Source organism: Salmo salar, chromosome 18, assembly GCF_965601325.2.
Source record: "Salmo salar chromosome 18, fSalSal1, whole genome shotgun sequence".
NCBI classification, from domain to species: Eukaryota; Metazoa; Chordata; class Actinopteri; order Salmoniformes; family Salmonidae; genus Salmo; species Salmo salar.
Window position 1 is genome coordinate 9,751,968 of NC_138308.1, and position 16,292 is coordinate 9,768,259.

At 43.3% G+C, this 16,292-nt stretch overlaps 2 protein-coding genes across 7 annotated transcripts in view; one reads left to right on the forward strand and one right to left on the reverse strand.

The window, feature by feature from the left end:
• Nucleotides 1-8,039, forward strand: part of LOC106576796 (cytoplasmic polyadenylation element-binding protein 3) — a 68,530-nt gene extending 60,491 nt beyond the window's left edge. For all 5 annotated transcript variants that reach the window (XM_082964704.1, XM_082964703.1, XM_082964705.1 and 2 more), the window contains one exon: nucleotides 2,442-8,039. In XM_082964704.1, the coding sequence (XP_082820830.1) occupies nucleotides 2,442-2,669 (228 nt within the window). In that variant the 3' untranslated portion in view covers nucleotides 2,670-8,039. The remainder of the gene's footprint in view (nucleotides 1-2,441) is intronic.
• Nucleotides 8,040-10,283: 2,244 nt separating this feature from the next.
• Nucleotides 10,284-16,292, reverse strand: part of LOC106576794 (TATA-binding protein-associated factor 172) — a 71,627-nt gene continuing 65,618 nt past the window's right edge. Inside the window, exons 32-39 of one of the 2 annotated variants that reach the window (XM_014154203.3) lie at nucleotides 16,103-16,244; nucleotides 15,743-15,873; nucleotides 15,440-15,562; nucleotides 13,163-13,315; nucleotides 12,667-12,875; nucleotides 12,077-12,236; nucleotides 11,401-11,571; nucleotides 10,284-11,249 (exon numbers count right to left, since the gene is read on the reverse strand). In XM_014154203.3, the coding sequence (XP_014009678.3) occupies nucleotides 11,103-11,249; nucleotides 11,401-11,571; nucleotides 12,077-12,236; nucleotides 12,667-12,875; nucleotides 13,163-13,315; nucleotides 15,440-15,562; nucleotides 15,743-15,873; nucleotides 16,103-16,244 (1,236 nt within the window). In that variant the 3' untranslated portion in view covers nucleotides 10,284-11,102. Of the gene's footprint in view, nucleotides 11,250-11,400; nucleotides 11,572-11,848; nucleotides 12,237-12,666; nucleotides 12,876-13,162; nucleotides 13,316-15,439; nucleotides 15,563-15,742; nucleotides 15,874-16,102; nucleotides 16,245-16,292 lie in introns of both variants that reach the window. The other variant, XM_045700724.2, reaches the window with a different exon arrangement.

The window sequence follows — 16,292 nt, forward strand, 5'->3', positions numbered from 1 at the left end:
ATAGGCCAGAATAGTTCAATTACCTCGGACCATTGTGGTACTCACAAAGGTGATAATTGCATTTAATAGCCTGGGTGCAATTCTGTTTCTGGGTCATATTCATTAGTGCACACCCTGGAAAAACATATTGCAATGGAAAACAAAAAGAGCCTTTCTTATTGGGCACATTCAGTTAGTCTCTCCCTGTTTCAGTCCATTTTGGTGCCTAATGTATACCCAGCTTTGGGAGCTTGTCGTGGTCTTTCCAAAGCCCATGTCTGTAGTCATGTTTCAGCTAGCTAGCTTGTCATGTCTTTCCAAAGCACTAGTTGCGGACTTTAGTTCTTGTTGAGCTGAGCTCAGACAGACAGTGTTTTACAATATGTATCTCCAGGACTGGGGGTTTAAAGAGGACCCTTCGTTACACTGTCCTGTGCTCAAGAACACTAAAAAGTAACCTGCCTAAATGACTACTGACCCATAGCACTCACGTCTGTAGCCATGAAGTGCTTTGAAAGGCTGGTCATGGCTCACATCAACACAATCATCCCAGAAACCCTAGACCCACTCCAATTTGCATACCGCCCCCAACAGATCTAGAGATGATACAATCTCTATTGCACTCCACACTGCCCTTTCCCACCTGGACAAAAGGAACACCTATGTGAGAATGCTATTCATTGACTACAGCTAAGCGTTCAACACCATAGTGCCCTTAAAGCTCATCACTAAGCTAAGGACCCTGGGACTAAACACCTCCCTCTGCAACTGGATCCTGGACTTCCTGACGGGCTGCCCCCAGGTGGTAAGGGTAGGTAACAACACATCCGCTATGCTGATCCTCAAAACGGGGGCCCCTCAAGGGGTGCGTGCTCAGTCCCCTCCTGTACTCCCTGTTCACTCACGACTGCACGGCCAGGCACGACTCCAACACCATCATTAAGTTTGCCGATGATACAACAGGGGTAGGCCTGATCACCGACAATGACGAGACAGCCTATAGGGAGGAGGTCAGAGACCTGGCCATGTGGTGCCAGGATAACAACCTCTCCTCAACGTGATCAAGACAAAGACGATGATTGTGGACTACAGGAAAAGGAGGACCGAGCACGCCCCCATTCTCATCGACGGGGCTGTAATGGAGCAGGTTGAGAGCTTCAAGTTCCTTGGCGTCCACATCACCAACAAACGAACATGGTCCAAACACACCAAGACAGTTGTGAAGAGGGCACGATGAAACCGATTCCCCCTCAGAAGACAGAAAAGATTTGGCATGGGTCCTCAGATCCTCAAAAGGTTCTATAGCTGCACCATCAAGAGCATCCTGACAGGTTGCATCACTACCTGGTATGGCAACTGCTCGGCCTCCGACCGCAAGGCGCTACAGAGGGTAGTGCGTACGGCCCAATACATCACTGTGTCAGAGGAAGGAAGACCCCAGCCACCCTAGTCATAGACTGTTCTCTCTGCTACCGCACGGCAAGCGGTACCGGATCGCCAATTCTCTAGGTCCAAGAGGCTACTAAACAGCTTCTACCCCCAAGTCATAAGACTCCTGAACAGCTAATCAAATGGCTACCCAGACTGTTTTTATTGCCCCCCCCCCCCCCCCCCCATCTATGCATAGTCACTTTAATAACTCTACCTACATGTACATATTGCCTCGACTAACCGGTGCCCCGCACATTGACTCTGTACCTGTACCCCCTGTATATAGTCTCGCTATTGTTACTTTACTGCTGCTTTTTAATTACTTCTTCCTTTTTTATTATTATTATTTATTTTTTTATTCTTAACTGCGTTGTTGATTAAGGGCTTGTACGTAAGCATTTCAATGTAAGGTTGTATTCGGCGCATGTGACAAGTAAAATTTGATTTTACTGTCAGGCTGTAGTGGAGGGACCTCCTGTATGTAACCAGGCCATGCTCACACACTGTGTCATCTCCATGGAGACGCAGATTAGATACTCTGTCCGTCAGCAACGGTCATCGGACTTGAATTCTCTCGTGTGTGTTTGTGTGTGTAGAAGTACACGTGCTTCGGTGCATAAAGAGTCCCAGACAGTGGTCTAAGAATGTTGTGTAACACTTGGGACACATGGCAGCCATTTTGAATCTACAACATTCGCCACACCAGTTTTTGCAGTGCTTTACCCATAGAGAGGAAAATAAGAACAGCCAGAGACAGAAACATATTTGAGAAGTTGATATTTTGAATCTTTAGGAAGTCACAGTGGTATTATAGGGGTAAATAATACATTAATGTTTCCGGACTCAGGAGCTAGTGGCACTATCTTGCAATTGGTCAAACTTTTTGCATAAAGCATATAGACTACCTTTGTTTACATCCTGACAATAGAGATTCAAGTTTGAATCAATATTCAAGTTTGAGTTCAATCTACTCCTCAGGCCAAGAAGTTAATAAACCAAAGTGTCTCCTTTCTCTGACTTTTGACCTTCAGGTTGAGGTGAAGCCCTACGTCCTGGACGACCAGATGTGTGACGAGTGCCAGGGGGCGCGTTGCGGGGGGAAGTTTGCCCCCTTCTTCTGTGCCAATGTCACCTGCCTGCAGTACTACTGTGAGTACTGCTGGGCCAGTATCCACTCCCGGGCGGGCCGAGAGTTCCACAAGCCACTGGTGAAGGAGGGGGGCGACCGCCCTCGACAAGTGTCCTTCCGCTGGAGCTGAGGGGGTCGAGATGAGCCCTCGCACCCCCCCCCCTTCCCCACCACCTCGACATCAGTGAAAAGAACTACAAATACATGGTTCTTTCTCTTTCAAACTACAACGCTTGACTACAAACTCATTGTCCAGTGTACCCTTATGATAATAGGGTGGGGAAAAAAATGTATTGCGTAAGTCTATCTGCTTAGAATTTGCACTGTGGCACAAATACTCACTAAACACACATGGGATGGTATGTTAGAGAAACCTGATTTATGTTTGAGTCCCCTGTTCCATGACCAGGTGGGTCAGTGTCTCCTGTAGAACCCCATGGAGCTGTGGCAGAAGTGATACTATACAGTACATATATATTTAAAAGGTATATTCTTTTTGTTTTATATATCTATCTATACATATATAGATAATTACATTCTATGTGAAAGGAACATGCACTTATTACATTTTATTTTAGGATATTGCCCCTTGTAAAAAATATTACCAAAGGCAAAAATAGAATTAATGCATACAGAAAAACTGAATGGGTGGCATAAGATGTAGCAAGACTAAACAATTATCCAGTAGTGTGGGCCACAGTAGCCCAGATACAACTAACATGGCTATATTTTCTCTCTATTTTGACTTTGAAAATAGTCAAATGAATACCTCAAGGCGAAATCAAATTTTGTTTTGCTTTGAATTAGTAGGTCTTTGTTTATATTCAACATTATTTTCTAGCATTATGTTAATGTAATGCCACAATAGCTTTTGCTGCTAAATCCATGGTATTAACAGATACCGTAGTAATTTATTCAGGCTAGGGTGTTATAGCAATTATGATGGCACCTGGTGATAAGGATGATGACAGGCTATCATTGCAGGTAGACTTGCGGTTAGGCCAGTAACCGAAAGGTCGCTGTTTTGAATCCCCGAGCCGACTGTGATGATGTGCCCTAGAGCAAGGCACTTAAACCCTAATTGCTCCTGTAAGTAGCTCTGGATAAGAGCGTCTGCTAAATGACTCAATGTATATTTTTTTTATATATATATAATGATGAGAGGGGGTTGTCCATTACTAAATTATGCCTAGTATGTTGCGGGGTAAAGGGGGTGGGGGGTCACCCCTTAATGCATGTATACAGTATTTCAATCAAGTTGCTGCATGCAATATAATTTAAGTATCATGTCTACTATTCAAATCTGCCCATGTTTGCACAACATGCTATAGATGTACGTACGACTAGCAAGGAACTGGACACAATAGGGAAGACAGACTGGTCAAAAATCCAACACCTTCAGTGAGATATAAGTTAATAGCCACAGGGGCAGTATGAACACTGCTTCTGCACAAGGTGGCTAACCTAACCAGATGACGAAAACGTAATATGAATCATGAATCCAACGAGATGTAGGATATATCATTTAAGCTGTCTATGATAGGTGTAGTACTTTTTTGCAGTGATTTGTTAATATAATTGTGGATTTTTTTATACCATATGTAGTAAGGTCTGAGTATGCCTATAACTGTGATTTGCTTTAACTGTTGTTGATGTCCGACAAAAGTCATGTGAAACTTCATGAGCTAGTTTATGCACACGTACACACATTCACACAAACACCAGACCAGGGTTCAAATACATGTGTATTTTAGTATTCTTTTTTTTATACTTATTTTCTGTGTATTTGAGTATTTTCTAATAATGTGGCCTGTATCAACTACTTCTATTATAAGTATTTTCAAATAATTTCCTATAAAAGCCTACTATATTAAAGTATTTTCAAATACCAGAATTAACTGCATGGGTGTATATTTGAGTATTTTCAAATACTTTCCAAGTGTATTTCCAAATGCATTCCAATATTCAACTGCTTGTATTTTCAAATCAAAAATATGTTTTGAAAGTAATTAAAAATAACCGAAATAGTATTTGAACCCAGGTCTGACACACACTCACTTTACACAGGTTCTCGTTCTCTTACACACAAACACACACCTACGCACACAGAACATATGACAGACTTAAGTGAGCTTGACTCTGAGAAACACACAACCACTGTCTGTACCGTTGACAAAGCGTAGGATCATGTCCCCCAAAAAAACCAAAGAGCTCCCATATGTTCAACTTAAACCACCAACACATACGGAGACCACAGATGATACTGCGCGAAGCATTAAGCCCCATGTCTGTGGGCTACAAGGTGCAAGTTAGAAACATTTGTACTGTTGTGGTGACAAGGCATTAAAGACAGTGATGAGAAGACAGACCGAACATTGAAGCTACTGGAGACTTGTGGTTTAGTTAACTGAGCTTCTCAGCCCGCACATAACGTTGTCTCGACATGGCTACGGGGTTGTAATAACATTGCCCGAACATTGTGTGCTATCTGGGTTTACCGTATTTATCCAGATTTTCCTGCAAAGCTTGAAGTAGAATAATGACCTGCTAAAATGGTGGACATTTCATTTTATTTTTATTGGAAAAAAAACTACAAAAAAAGAGACTAACCATGAGTAATAATAAGTATCCCTATGAAAGTGAATTCTGGGTGTTTTTGTGATATTTCTTTCCCCGCCCAGAAGGGTTTTCTATGTTTGTTCCTTCTCTATAATAGACATTTGTTATGCACTACTCTTTCTATCTGGACAGTTTTCAAGAGTCAGCTATTTTTTTGGTTGAGAGAAAAATGAAAAAGCGTGCTTTCTGACTGACATGATCTTTTTGCAATACCTCAATTTTGAAATATATTAGGAGAGAAATTGATATTTTCTAAGTTTATTCAAATTAAAAAAAGTAATTACATTTATTCGAGAGATTTAACAAGTGGTTGATTTTTTTTTTTTTTGTCATGCTTATTTGCTTAATTTTAAATTGTATTTTTTGAAAAAACAACTGAAGGAGCTAGAGCATTATAACTTTAATATAATGATGTTGTTAGCTGAAGTAAAGAGTCTACCTTATTACAGAGGCGCTTAGAGTGAGTTTCCCGCTGGTCTGATAACCCGTGAAAGCGCAGTCACTAAGACAAACATATGAGTGGTAGTCTTCCATGGAAAACATTAGTCCACCAAAAAAATAAAAATCTACGGAATAAGTCTATTAGGTGCTTAGAAATATAACTGAAGATACTTCCCTTTTTTGTATGTTTATAATCAATAATTTACTATGCTGACCAGAATTGTGAAAGAGATCTTCTGTTCATGTTATTTTTTAAGAACACTTTTTTACGTTTCCTAAAAGTATGTGCTCCCTTTTTTGTTTTGTAAAAGCAACATACCTTGATTTGTTAGCCTGACATTGTTTAAAAAGAGACTGAGCAGATGGAGGTGGAAAGAAAAATGTAATTTTTTTAAATTAAGAGATACAAGTATAACTTGATTTCAACTGTAACTTGATTTAAAGTCCCCAAGGTGCATCAATTGAGTGGTGGCCTTCTATTCACGCAAGACTTGAATTAGTCAAAAAATGAAGGCTAAGAACCTGTTCTTTGTTGTAATGTGCAATACTGTTTGTACTGTTTGTAAAAAAAAAAAATTCAAAAAAGAAAAGAAAGAAAAAAAAAAGGCGGCATAAATCTTTATTTTCATTGCGATTCACTAAAATCATTTTCTACTGTTTATTTACCTACTCTACATGCTAGTACCTTCCAGTAGTAATGTAGCCTTTGTACTGAGAACATTTTCATTATTTTTTGAGATTTTTACTAAAAAGAAAAGACTTTAAACATATTTAAATATTTTCATTTTTATTTTGTGTTTTCTTTACTTATTTCTCAACCATTAAGTTATTTCTGGGGGAGACTTTCATATCTGGTCAATGTCATTAATATTATTTAGCATTTTTACATGAAATAAATGAATTTTATGATGCTAATTCTTAAAAAATTATATTTTTGTTTTGTTTGACTTTTATTTTTGGAAGTTGAAAAACCTTTGTAATATTGTTACTTAAGTGTCTAGATTTTGGAAATGCAAAGCCTGTGTTAACTCGCTGATGTTGCTTACATTAGTGTGACGATAATAGAAGAAGAAAAAAAGAACACAATGACGGTTGGTATTACGTGATTGGTAATGTAAAACCAACTAATAGGCAATACAATAAAAAGGCAGAATGGAGCAGAATGTTGTGATATTGTGGAAGCCGGACAATGATACTTACCTCTCCTACTGCTTCTGCTGCTACTACTATAACCCCACCTTGTATAGTCAATGATGTTACTTTCAATAACGTTGTATGGCCATGTCGCACCACTTCCACTGATGTGAGACATCACATTAACTCCTTAAAACGTAAATCATGTCACATGAGCCCCCCTTTAGTTTCAGATGGTGGGTTAACCCCTGTAGGAGCCTGAAAAGTGGCTATGTGGACCATTGAGATTTATATTTAACTATGAATGTAAATGTTAGGTGGAGGGTGTGACTTGTTGGAATCCATTCATCGTAATAAGAGGAGTCCTAAATCTTTGGCATGTTTTCTTTCTGTCCCCAAACCAGCTAGATTGCTGTAGTGTATGAACTGGCCTTAGATTTGAAATACATTTGACCCAAGAAACCCTTTAACATCCTCTTTGATATTATGTGGTGTGTTCTTAGGGGATGACATTGACTTGATTTTTGCCCTCATTTACATAGACTAGTAGTCCATATGAAGTGTTGTGACATCACTTCACGTACTACAGTATGGTCATCAATAAGATATAAAAACACCAATGCAAATGCTGGTCCAAGAATGTTACTTCTAGCTTTTCTACCAGTTTGTACAGGTGGTGTTCTACTAATATCCTTAATCTCTTCTACTAACCCAATGGTTGCTTTCTCCTAAGGGTCAGTATTACACTCATACCACCAAGTATTTGTCTAGTATTTATCCTTTTTCATACCCTGACAATAATAAGCAATTGTATGTGCAACTGAAAGGCTAAGACTTGGTAGGAAGAAAATCATGTGTTTGGTGGAGGCATTTTTATATAATCCTCTTTAATTATACCTATATATTTCATGTAACACTAAATTTGGATAGTATGTACTTATGCTTCATGGATGTTCTCTCTGGGTAGTCATTAGGCCTCTTCATCATGTTGTGATCTCAAAAAAAGAATTATTCAAAACCTGCTCAATAGTTTTTTGTTCTCAGACAAAATCGCTTAATTTATTTTTCAAAGTTATACTTTGTATTTGTGGTTTGGTTACTGGTTCCATCTTGACGAGGCTTTGAAATCGTTGACTTGGATATATACTACAAATTCAGACAAGCATAACTGGTTTAAAAAACATGGGAGCTTCTATGCTGCTAATGCTTACTACTACTGCTTCAAGTGTGTAGTTTCCACCTTACTTTTCCCTTTTCTGTACTAATAACTAAATCGTATTAAACATAGTTGTATGATGCTGTGAAACATTGTCGTCTTTTGCATGGTCTCCTTTTCCACCTCTTTCTCTCATCCTTTGCATTTGTGCTTGACTGTGTGTGACTGGAATGGAAAGATGTGAAGTGAGAAAAGAAACGTATCAAGAGAACTATACTGAACAAAAATAAACGCAACATGCAACAATTTTAAGATTTTGAGTTCATATAAGGAAATCTGTCAATTTAAATAAATACATTAGGCCCTAATCTATGGGTTTCACATGACTGGGCAGGGGTGCAGCCATGAGTAGGCATAGGCCCAGCCAATCAGAATACATTTTTCCTCACAAAAGGGCTTTATTACAGACAAATACTCCTAAGTTTCATCAGCTGTCTGGGTGGCTGGTCTCAAATGATTCCGTAGATGAAGAAGCCGGATGTGGAGGTCCTGGGCTGGCATGGTTACGCATGGTCTGCACTTGTGAGGCTGGTTGGCTTATGGTAGAGAAATAAACATTCAATTCTCAGGCAACAGCTCTGGTGGACATTCCTGCAATCATAATGCCTAATGCATGTTGCCTCAACTTGAGACAGACAACACAATGCCACAGATGACAAAACTGCACATTTTAGTGGCCTTTTGTCCCCAGCACCTGTGTAATGCTCAAGGAGAGGGATTACATTTAGGTCATTAGGGGTTTAGCACCATTTAGTATGTGTATGCAAGTTAAACCGTAGTTGTGCTTTTGCCACAAGCATCTACTAATGTGACATGTCAAATCACAAGTCTTCAAAAAGTTCGACCAACTTGCGCCATTGTCCTTGACAACTCTTCTACCAAGCGCTCCCTTTTCCATGCTGTTTGTGCATGTTCAGTGATCCATAATCTAGAACTGTCCCTCCGTGCGGCAGAACCCATCATATTACACATAGTAGGTGTCTGAGGAAAGGTACCACACCCAACCTGCTTCAACAGATAACATAATTGAGAAGTCCAGCATTATTCCCTTGCAGGTAAGGGGCTGATGGAGCAACTGATTATTACCTGGTGACATGCGTCCTTTGTCCACATTCTGATTGGGCCCACATTTTTTTCTACAGGTGTAGACAATTAAAAGACATTGTGATCTGATCTCCCTGACCACCTCGAGGTAGTCGGGGATGCATTGTCTGGATAACTTACAAGTGTAGACGGATCTGTGACCACTGGTAACTGCAGAACGAAGTTGCCAATGTCTTTGCGATTGTTAAACAAGGGATGAAGATGCTTGAAACGAAAACCGACTGCATTAACGAGTACTGTACGCTACATAGGCCTATACATTTCAATTGAGTTGCTAATTGTCAGCTGTCAAATTTGTCCTTAAATTCGTTTCATGTGTTAGTGCACCAAGTATTAGAATAAGCAGACTTAATACTTGCAGCCAAAAGGTGATAAGAGATCTCTCTAGGAGCTGATCCGTCATCAGTATTGGCAGTTAATTGTAAAGTAAAAAGGTAAGATTTGAATGAGGAAAGCTGATCCGACAGCAGCGATGCCTTTCGATCCTATCAGTAACAACACACGCTCCGACACACTTGCGAATGTTCTCTCTGCGTAGCGTTTTGGGCAACGCCTGTTGCATCTTCAGCCGTCGTAGGAACGATCCATCGTTATCGGATCATTGACAGATGGCACCATTGACTTACTACGTCAATGTAAATAAATAAAGGGGATTTTGAAAGAAAGTCAAATAATTGACATACAGGGAGGGACCAGGAAATCTGAGAACATTTTAATACAATGTGTTGACGCAACGGCTAAAATGTGGGCACAATCAGAACGTGAACAATATCAGGACAAAAGACATGAGTACCGTGTATAAGCGGGGCTTCAGATGCCTCACACATTACCGTCATCCGTCGGACACTGATCGTTACAGCCTCTAGTAAAGTCTGTGTTAAGGTTATGATGCAGATTATGACCTATGGTGCCTTTTTGAGAGTAAAGGGAATCTGGATTCACAAAGTACCAGATGTGCAGCAGCGACGTGTCTGAAAGGTTTGGTAGTCAGTAGTTCGTCCATCACCTCAGACTAAAGCTCCAGTATTACTGACATGGTAGAGTCATCTTTACTTTCTCTTGCTGCGCCTCAAATGGTCCCGATCAACCTTTCACTCAGAGCTAATCTCAGTGCCATCCTTCCTAAATGCAAGGACACCCTCTACTGGCCGTGTTCAAAGTTAGACCGTGTTCAACATAGGAATGCAGTCTATGGGGACAGTACTGTACGCACAAAACAGGACGCCCCGCTGAAAGCTCTAGAATTTATTAGAACTATCGGTTTAAACAAGGAGCAACAATTACAGAAATATTTACAGGTCTGCATTTTCTTAAAACTCGGACAAGTCCCCTTGTTTCAGGTTGGCCCCGCGGTGTAAGTCCCTGTGAGGCTGCTTCAGCGCAGCTCCATTTAGAGTGACATTTCACAAGGTTGGGGACGAGCAGCCACGGCTTTTCCAATCCTGCGCCAGGCCAGCCAACTGATCCATACAGAGTTCTGTGGGCGAGAAAGGTCAAGTGAATGTGCTTACACAGGACATGTGTGGGGAGACTAGCGCCACCTGGGGGGGGTGGTATAAAACCCCCAAAACACCCCTTCTAGCCAGTAGTGACAGTGCAATCCAGTAACCAGCTATAAAGAGCCAGCACTCTGGTGTGTGTGCGCACGTGTGTTCCTATAAGACGGCTCCCCCTCGTCTTTCTTCCAGTCAAACATCTTGTTTTTTGGCTCTACAGTCAATAGAACACTGGTAGTCCTCTAAAAGTGGGCGTGGGAGTGTTTTAAGACTTCAGTTTAGGAGGCGGGACCACCACAGGGCTGGAGTGGTCCCTGGGGCAGTCCCATCTTGCTGCTCCACTGTACAGGCAGTCTCAAGGAGAGATGACCCTGCTCCTCTGTTCCCCTGGGACAGGAGGGTACACAGGACTAAAGGTGGGAAGGCTGTCTAGTTAAGTGGGCTTTGGGGTTGGGAGAATACTGAGGGAGCCATGGGGATAACCAGAATCAGACTGGCAGATAGCACTGAACCCTGAATGGTTTAGCCCGGCTGGGTAAGAGAGGCTAGGAGGCTAGTGGAGCGAGTGCATGAAGCTGTCCAGGTTGTATTCGGTTTCGTACTGCTGCTGGTCCCACAGGTCCCCCAGGCCGTCCAGCACGTTCTTAATGGAGGCCTTCCCTCCAGAGGACGACGACTCGCCCTTATCATCCTTCCCATCCTAGAGAGAGACAGGTTAGAGAGATCGAAACACACACAGGACAGGCTGGTTAAATAGATGTGTGGGAAAGAGTAGAATGACTAAGACGGGGGGGGGGGGGAAAACGATGCACGTGTATTAGTGCGTGTGTACCCAAGCGAGCGCTACTGACCTTGTCCAAGGTGAAGAGGTTGAGGAGCTGGTCGGTGCCCATACTCTGCAGACTGGCGTTCTCCTGGCTGATGACGGTGTTGGCGATGCTCATCTTGAACTTCTGCAGGCCCATGATCTTCTCCTCCAGGGTGCCACGCGTGATCAGACGATACACGTTCACCACGCGTTTCTGCAAGAGGTGACACACCGTCACAGAAATGTGTCACTACGTCGGGACTGCCAACCGGCCAAGCCCTGTGCGCACGCCTGAGACGAACGACATTGCAGTTGGGACTGCACAGAATCAAGACGAGTGATTCTGAAGCCTCGGCTTACTCAAAATTGATCCACTCAAACATGTTTTTACCTGTTTCACACCGTAAGGCCGAACCAAACCACACTGTGCTGGTCTGGATATTCTATTTGACATTGTGTGTGCGGTCCATACAGAGGCAGTAGTAGTTTACCTGTCCTATCCTGTGGGCGCGGTCCATACAGAGACAGTAGTTTACCTGTCCTATCCTGTGTGCGCGGTCCATACAGAGGCAGTAGTTTACCTGTCCTATCCTGTGTGTGCGGTCCATACAGAGGCAGTAGTAGTTTACCTGTCCTATCCTGTGTGCGCGGCCCATACAGAGACAGTAGTTTACCTGTCCTATCCTGTGTGCGCGGTCCATACAGAGGCAGTAGTTTACCTGTCCTATCCTGTGGGCGCGGTCCATGGCCTGTAGGTCTCTCATAGGGTTCCAGTCGTGTTCCACAAACACCACCGTGTCAGCACCAGTCAGGTTCAGACCCAGACCGCCCACGTGGGTGGTGAGCAGCAGCACGTCTATGGAGGGGTCGTTGTTGAACCTGAGAGCGAGCGTGACAGAGCACCGTAGAGAGACAGCGAGAGAAGGACAGTGCCACACAATTCAGATGAGGTTTGTGAGTGACACGTCAGCAAAGGCGGCAGGACTGTGCCTTAGTCTGGCGTAGCAGTCTAAAAGCTCCTGACTACACATACCCCCCCCCCGGCGACGTGGGTTCCAGCCTCAGCTCAGCCTGCTGTCTGAGCCCAATAGCGGTCCCTCAAACTACTTCTAAGGGGTCCCGTCCTAAAAACAAATAACATGGAAGGAGATCGGAGCTCCCGATCTCCTTAAAAAAAATGAGAATAATAACACGGACTGCTGGCATCACTACTGACGATAGTATTACAGGCTTGTTTGACACCAACGCCATTCATCTGTACTGTCACACACGGGACCCAAAGACTCCCTCCATGCTCCTCCCTTCTCACCTGGAGACGATGGAGTGGCGCAGGCCAGTTGGGACGCTGCCGTCCAGTCGCAGGTAGGTGACGGCGGGCAGCTGGGGCTTGAGCAGGTCGTGCTCCACGATGTCCAGCATGCTCTTCAGCTGACAGAAGATCAGCACTCTGTGCGGGGCCACCACCGCCTCTGTGCCCTCCGCTGAGCCGCTGCTGCCCAGACCACAGTCCAACAACAACTGGAATAGGAGAGGGGGGGAGGGGGGGGCTCAGTATAACAACTTACTCACTGGGGTGTTTTTATCTCTAGGGGTTGAGTAGTATGGAGTAGGAGGTATCTGCACCTCGCTCCACTACTATCCCAATAACTGCCACTTCTGGAACAGAGAAGATTTGGGGGATAGGAATAGGATGGTACGTGAAGGCAGAGAGGGGAATAGGGGTGGTGTGTGGCTGAGATTGGGGTCAGCGTAAGGAATGGGGAATGAGTGGCACCTAGAGGTAGGGTATAGGGGTACAGCGGTACCTGTTTGAGAGCTGAGAGTTTGGGCGAGTGCTGGATGTCTCGGAGGCTGGAGTGTTGTGCTGCCAGCTGGTCTGTGATGCGCTTGTACTCCGGGTGCTGTGGCAGCAGTACCAGGCCTGGGTGGTTACACAGCTTCCGCAAGTACTGCAGAGCCTGGAGAGGGAAGAGGATGTAAATAAATACCAAGTATGGTGTATACGCACAAATTTAAAAGATATAATAATAATAATTTGGTGGGTGCTTCTATTGTGTCCTATTATACGCATGTGTGAAATGGAAATGTGCGCCGCCTGGCGCAGCAGTCTAAGGCAGTGTTTCCCAAACTCGGTCCTGGGGCCACCCCCGAGTGCACGTTTTGATTTTTGCCCTAGCACTACACAGCTGATTCCAATAAACCAACTCATCATCAAACTTTGATTATTTGAATCAGCTGTGTAGTGCTAGGGCAAAAAACTAAATTGTGTGCCATAGGGCGGCACCGTCCGGGATAGGCGGCTCATGTTTCGGAGGACGCATGTCTCGACCGTCGCCTCTCCCGAGCCCGTTGAGGAGTTGCAGCGATGAGACAATTATGGAGGAAAATGGGGGGATTTTTAAAATAATGTTTTGCGTATCTGCCATTATCAACGGCGGCCCTGGAGAAATGACGGTTAACCTGTTGGGGCTAGGGGGCAGCATTTGCACGTCTGGATAAAAAAAATGTACCCGATTTAATCTGGTTACTAATCCTACCCAGTAACTAGAATATGCATATACTTATTATATATGGATAGAAAACACTCTAAAGTTTCCAAAACTGTTTGAATGGTGTCTGTGAGTATAACAGAACTCATTTGGCAGGCAAAACCCTGAGACATTTTCTGACAGGAAGTGGAAACCTGATGTGTTGTATTGACTTTAAACCTATCCCATTGAAAAACACAGGGGCTGAGGAATATTTTGGCACTTCCTATTGCTTCCACTAGATGTCACCAGCCTTTACAAAGTGTTTTGAGTCTTCTGGAGGGAGATCTGACCGAACAAGAGCCATGGAACGATGATGTCCCATTAGACACCTGGCGCGCGAGTTCATGTTGGGTACCCTCGTTCCAATACGTTATAAAAGAGTATGCATTCGTCCACCTTGAATATTATTCATGTTCTGGTTAAAAAAGGCCCTAATGATTTATGCTATACAACGTTTGACATGTTTGAACGAACGGAAATATATTTTTTCCCCTCGTTCATGACGAGAAGTCCGGCTGGCTTACATCATGTGCTAACGAGACGGAGATTTTTGGACATAAATGATGAGCTTTTTTGAACAAAACTACATTCGTTATGGACCTGTGATACCTGGAAGTGACATCTGATGAAGAGAATCAAAGGTAATGGATTATTTACATAGTATTTTCGATTTTAGATCTCCCCAACATGACGTCTAGTCTGTATCGCAACGCGTATTTTTCTGGGCGCAGTGCTCAGATTATTGCAAAGTGTGATTTCCCAGTAAGGTTATTTTTAAATCTGGCAAGTTGATTGCGTTCAAGAGATGTAAATCTATAATTCTTTAAATGACAATATAATATTTTACCAATGTTTTCTAATTTTAATTATTTAATTTGTGACGCTGACTTGACTGCCGGTTATTGGAGGGAAACGATTTCCTCAACATCAATGCCATAGTAAAACGCTGTTTTTGGATATAAATATGAACTTGATAGAACTAAAAATGCATGCATTGTCTAACATAATGTCCTAGGAGTGTCATCTGATGGAGATTGTAAAAGGTTAGTGCATCATTTTAGCTGGTTTTATGGTTTTGGTGACCCTGTCTTTGACTTGACAAAACATTACACACAACTCTTGTAAATGTACTGTCCTAACATACTCTAAATTTATGCTTTCGCCGTAAAACCTTTTTGAAATCGTAAAACGTGGTTAGATTAAGGAGATGTTTATCTTTCAAATGGTGTAAAATAGTTGTATTTTTGAAAAATTTGAATTTTGACATTTATTTGGATTCAAATTTGCCGCTCTTGAAATGCACCTGCTGTTGATGGAGTGCACCACGGGTGGCACGCTAGCGTCCCACCTAGCCCATAGAGGTTAAGTTCCTTGCTCAAGTGCACAGACAGATTTTTCACCTTGTCGGCTCTGGAATTCAAACTACCAACCTGTCGGTTACTGACCCAAAACTCTAAACGCTAGGCTACCTGCCACCTTCTACCATTTTCGATGCAGGTCACAAGTGGCAAAAAAATGCCCCAGGCACTTTTTGTGTTTGTGTGTGTGTACCTGGAACACGTGGCCCGTGGCCTTCAACGTGGGATTCTCCTCTTCGTGGATGGAGGCTGTAGAGATGGTGTCCTCCACACTGACCTTGGCCCGGGACTTGGCAAAGTCCTCATACAGCTGAACCTGCAGACAGAGGGAGAGACGGCGTGTTAGAGGGGGATCAGTTTGAGCAAGGTGAAGCGCGGAATTGCTCATCTTAAATCATATGAGTAGTTATTTGGGATTTTAGGCCATCACAACTGTTCATATGAAGAGACCGTGTATATGACGTTATAACAGTGTTTCAGAGGTTTCATAGTGTACCTGTAGAGGGCTGAGGTTGCAGTAGTAGTCCTGGATGATCTTGGGGGGCAGGTCCTGCAGCACGTCCTTCTTCATTCTCCTCAAGAGGAAGGGCAGCACCTGGCGATGCAGCGCCTCCATGGCCAGCACCCCTAGAGTGGAGGAGCGGAACAGTCACCACAACAAACAAAAACACACCACCGTCAGTGTCAGATTGTTTTGGGATTGTATTTTTTTTGCCATGGGAAAAACTAAGTGTCGCAACAGTATCGTCACAACCACAGTGCCAAATGAACAAGACCCAGCTTCCGTGCACTCATTGTTAGGCATTCACAACTGTGGTTACACCAACATCGGAACAGAGAAAAATCGGATCTTTACCGGCCTCTTGCTCGCGTGACGAGCTCTTGGCGTCACGGCTGGCCAGGATGGGCTTGCCATAGCGGGCAGCAAACTGGCGCTCTGTGCCCAGGAAGCCGGGCATGAGGAAGTCAAAGAGCGACCACAGCTCCAGAACATTATTCTGAGAGGCGGTAGAAGGAGAGAAAGAGTCCGAAAGTGAGAAGAGTTG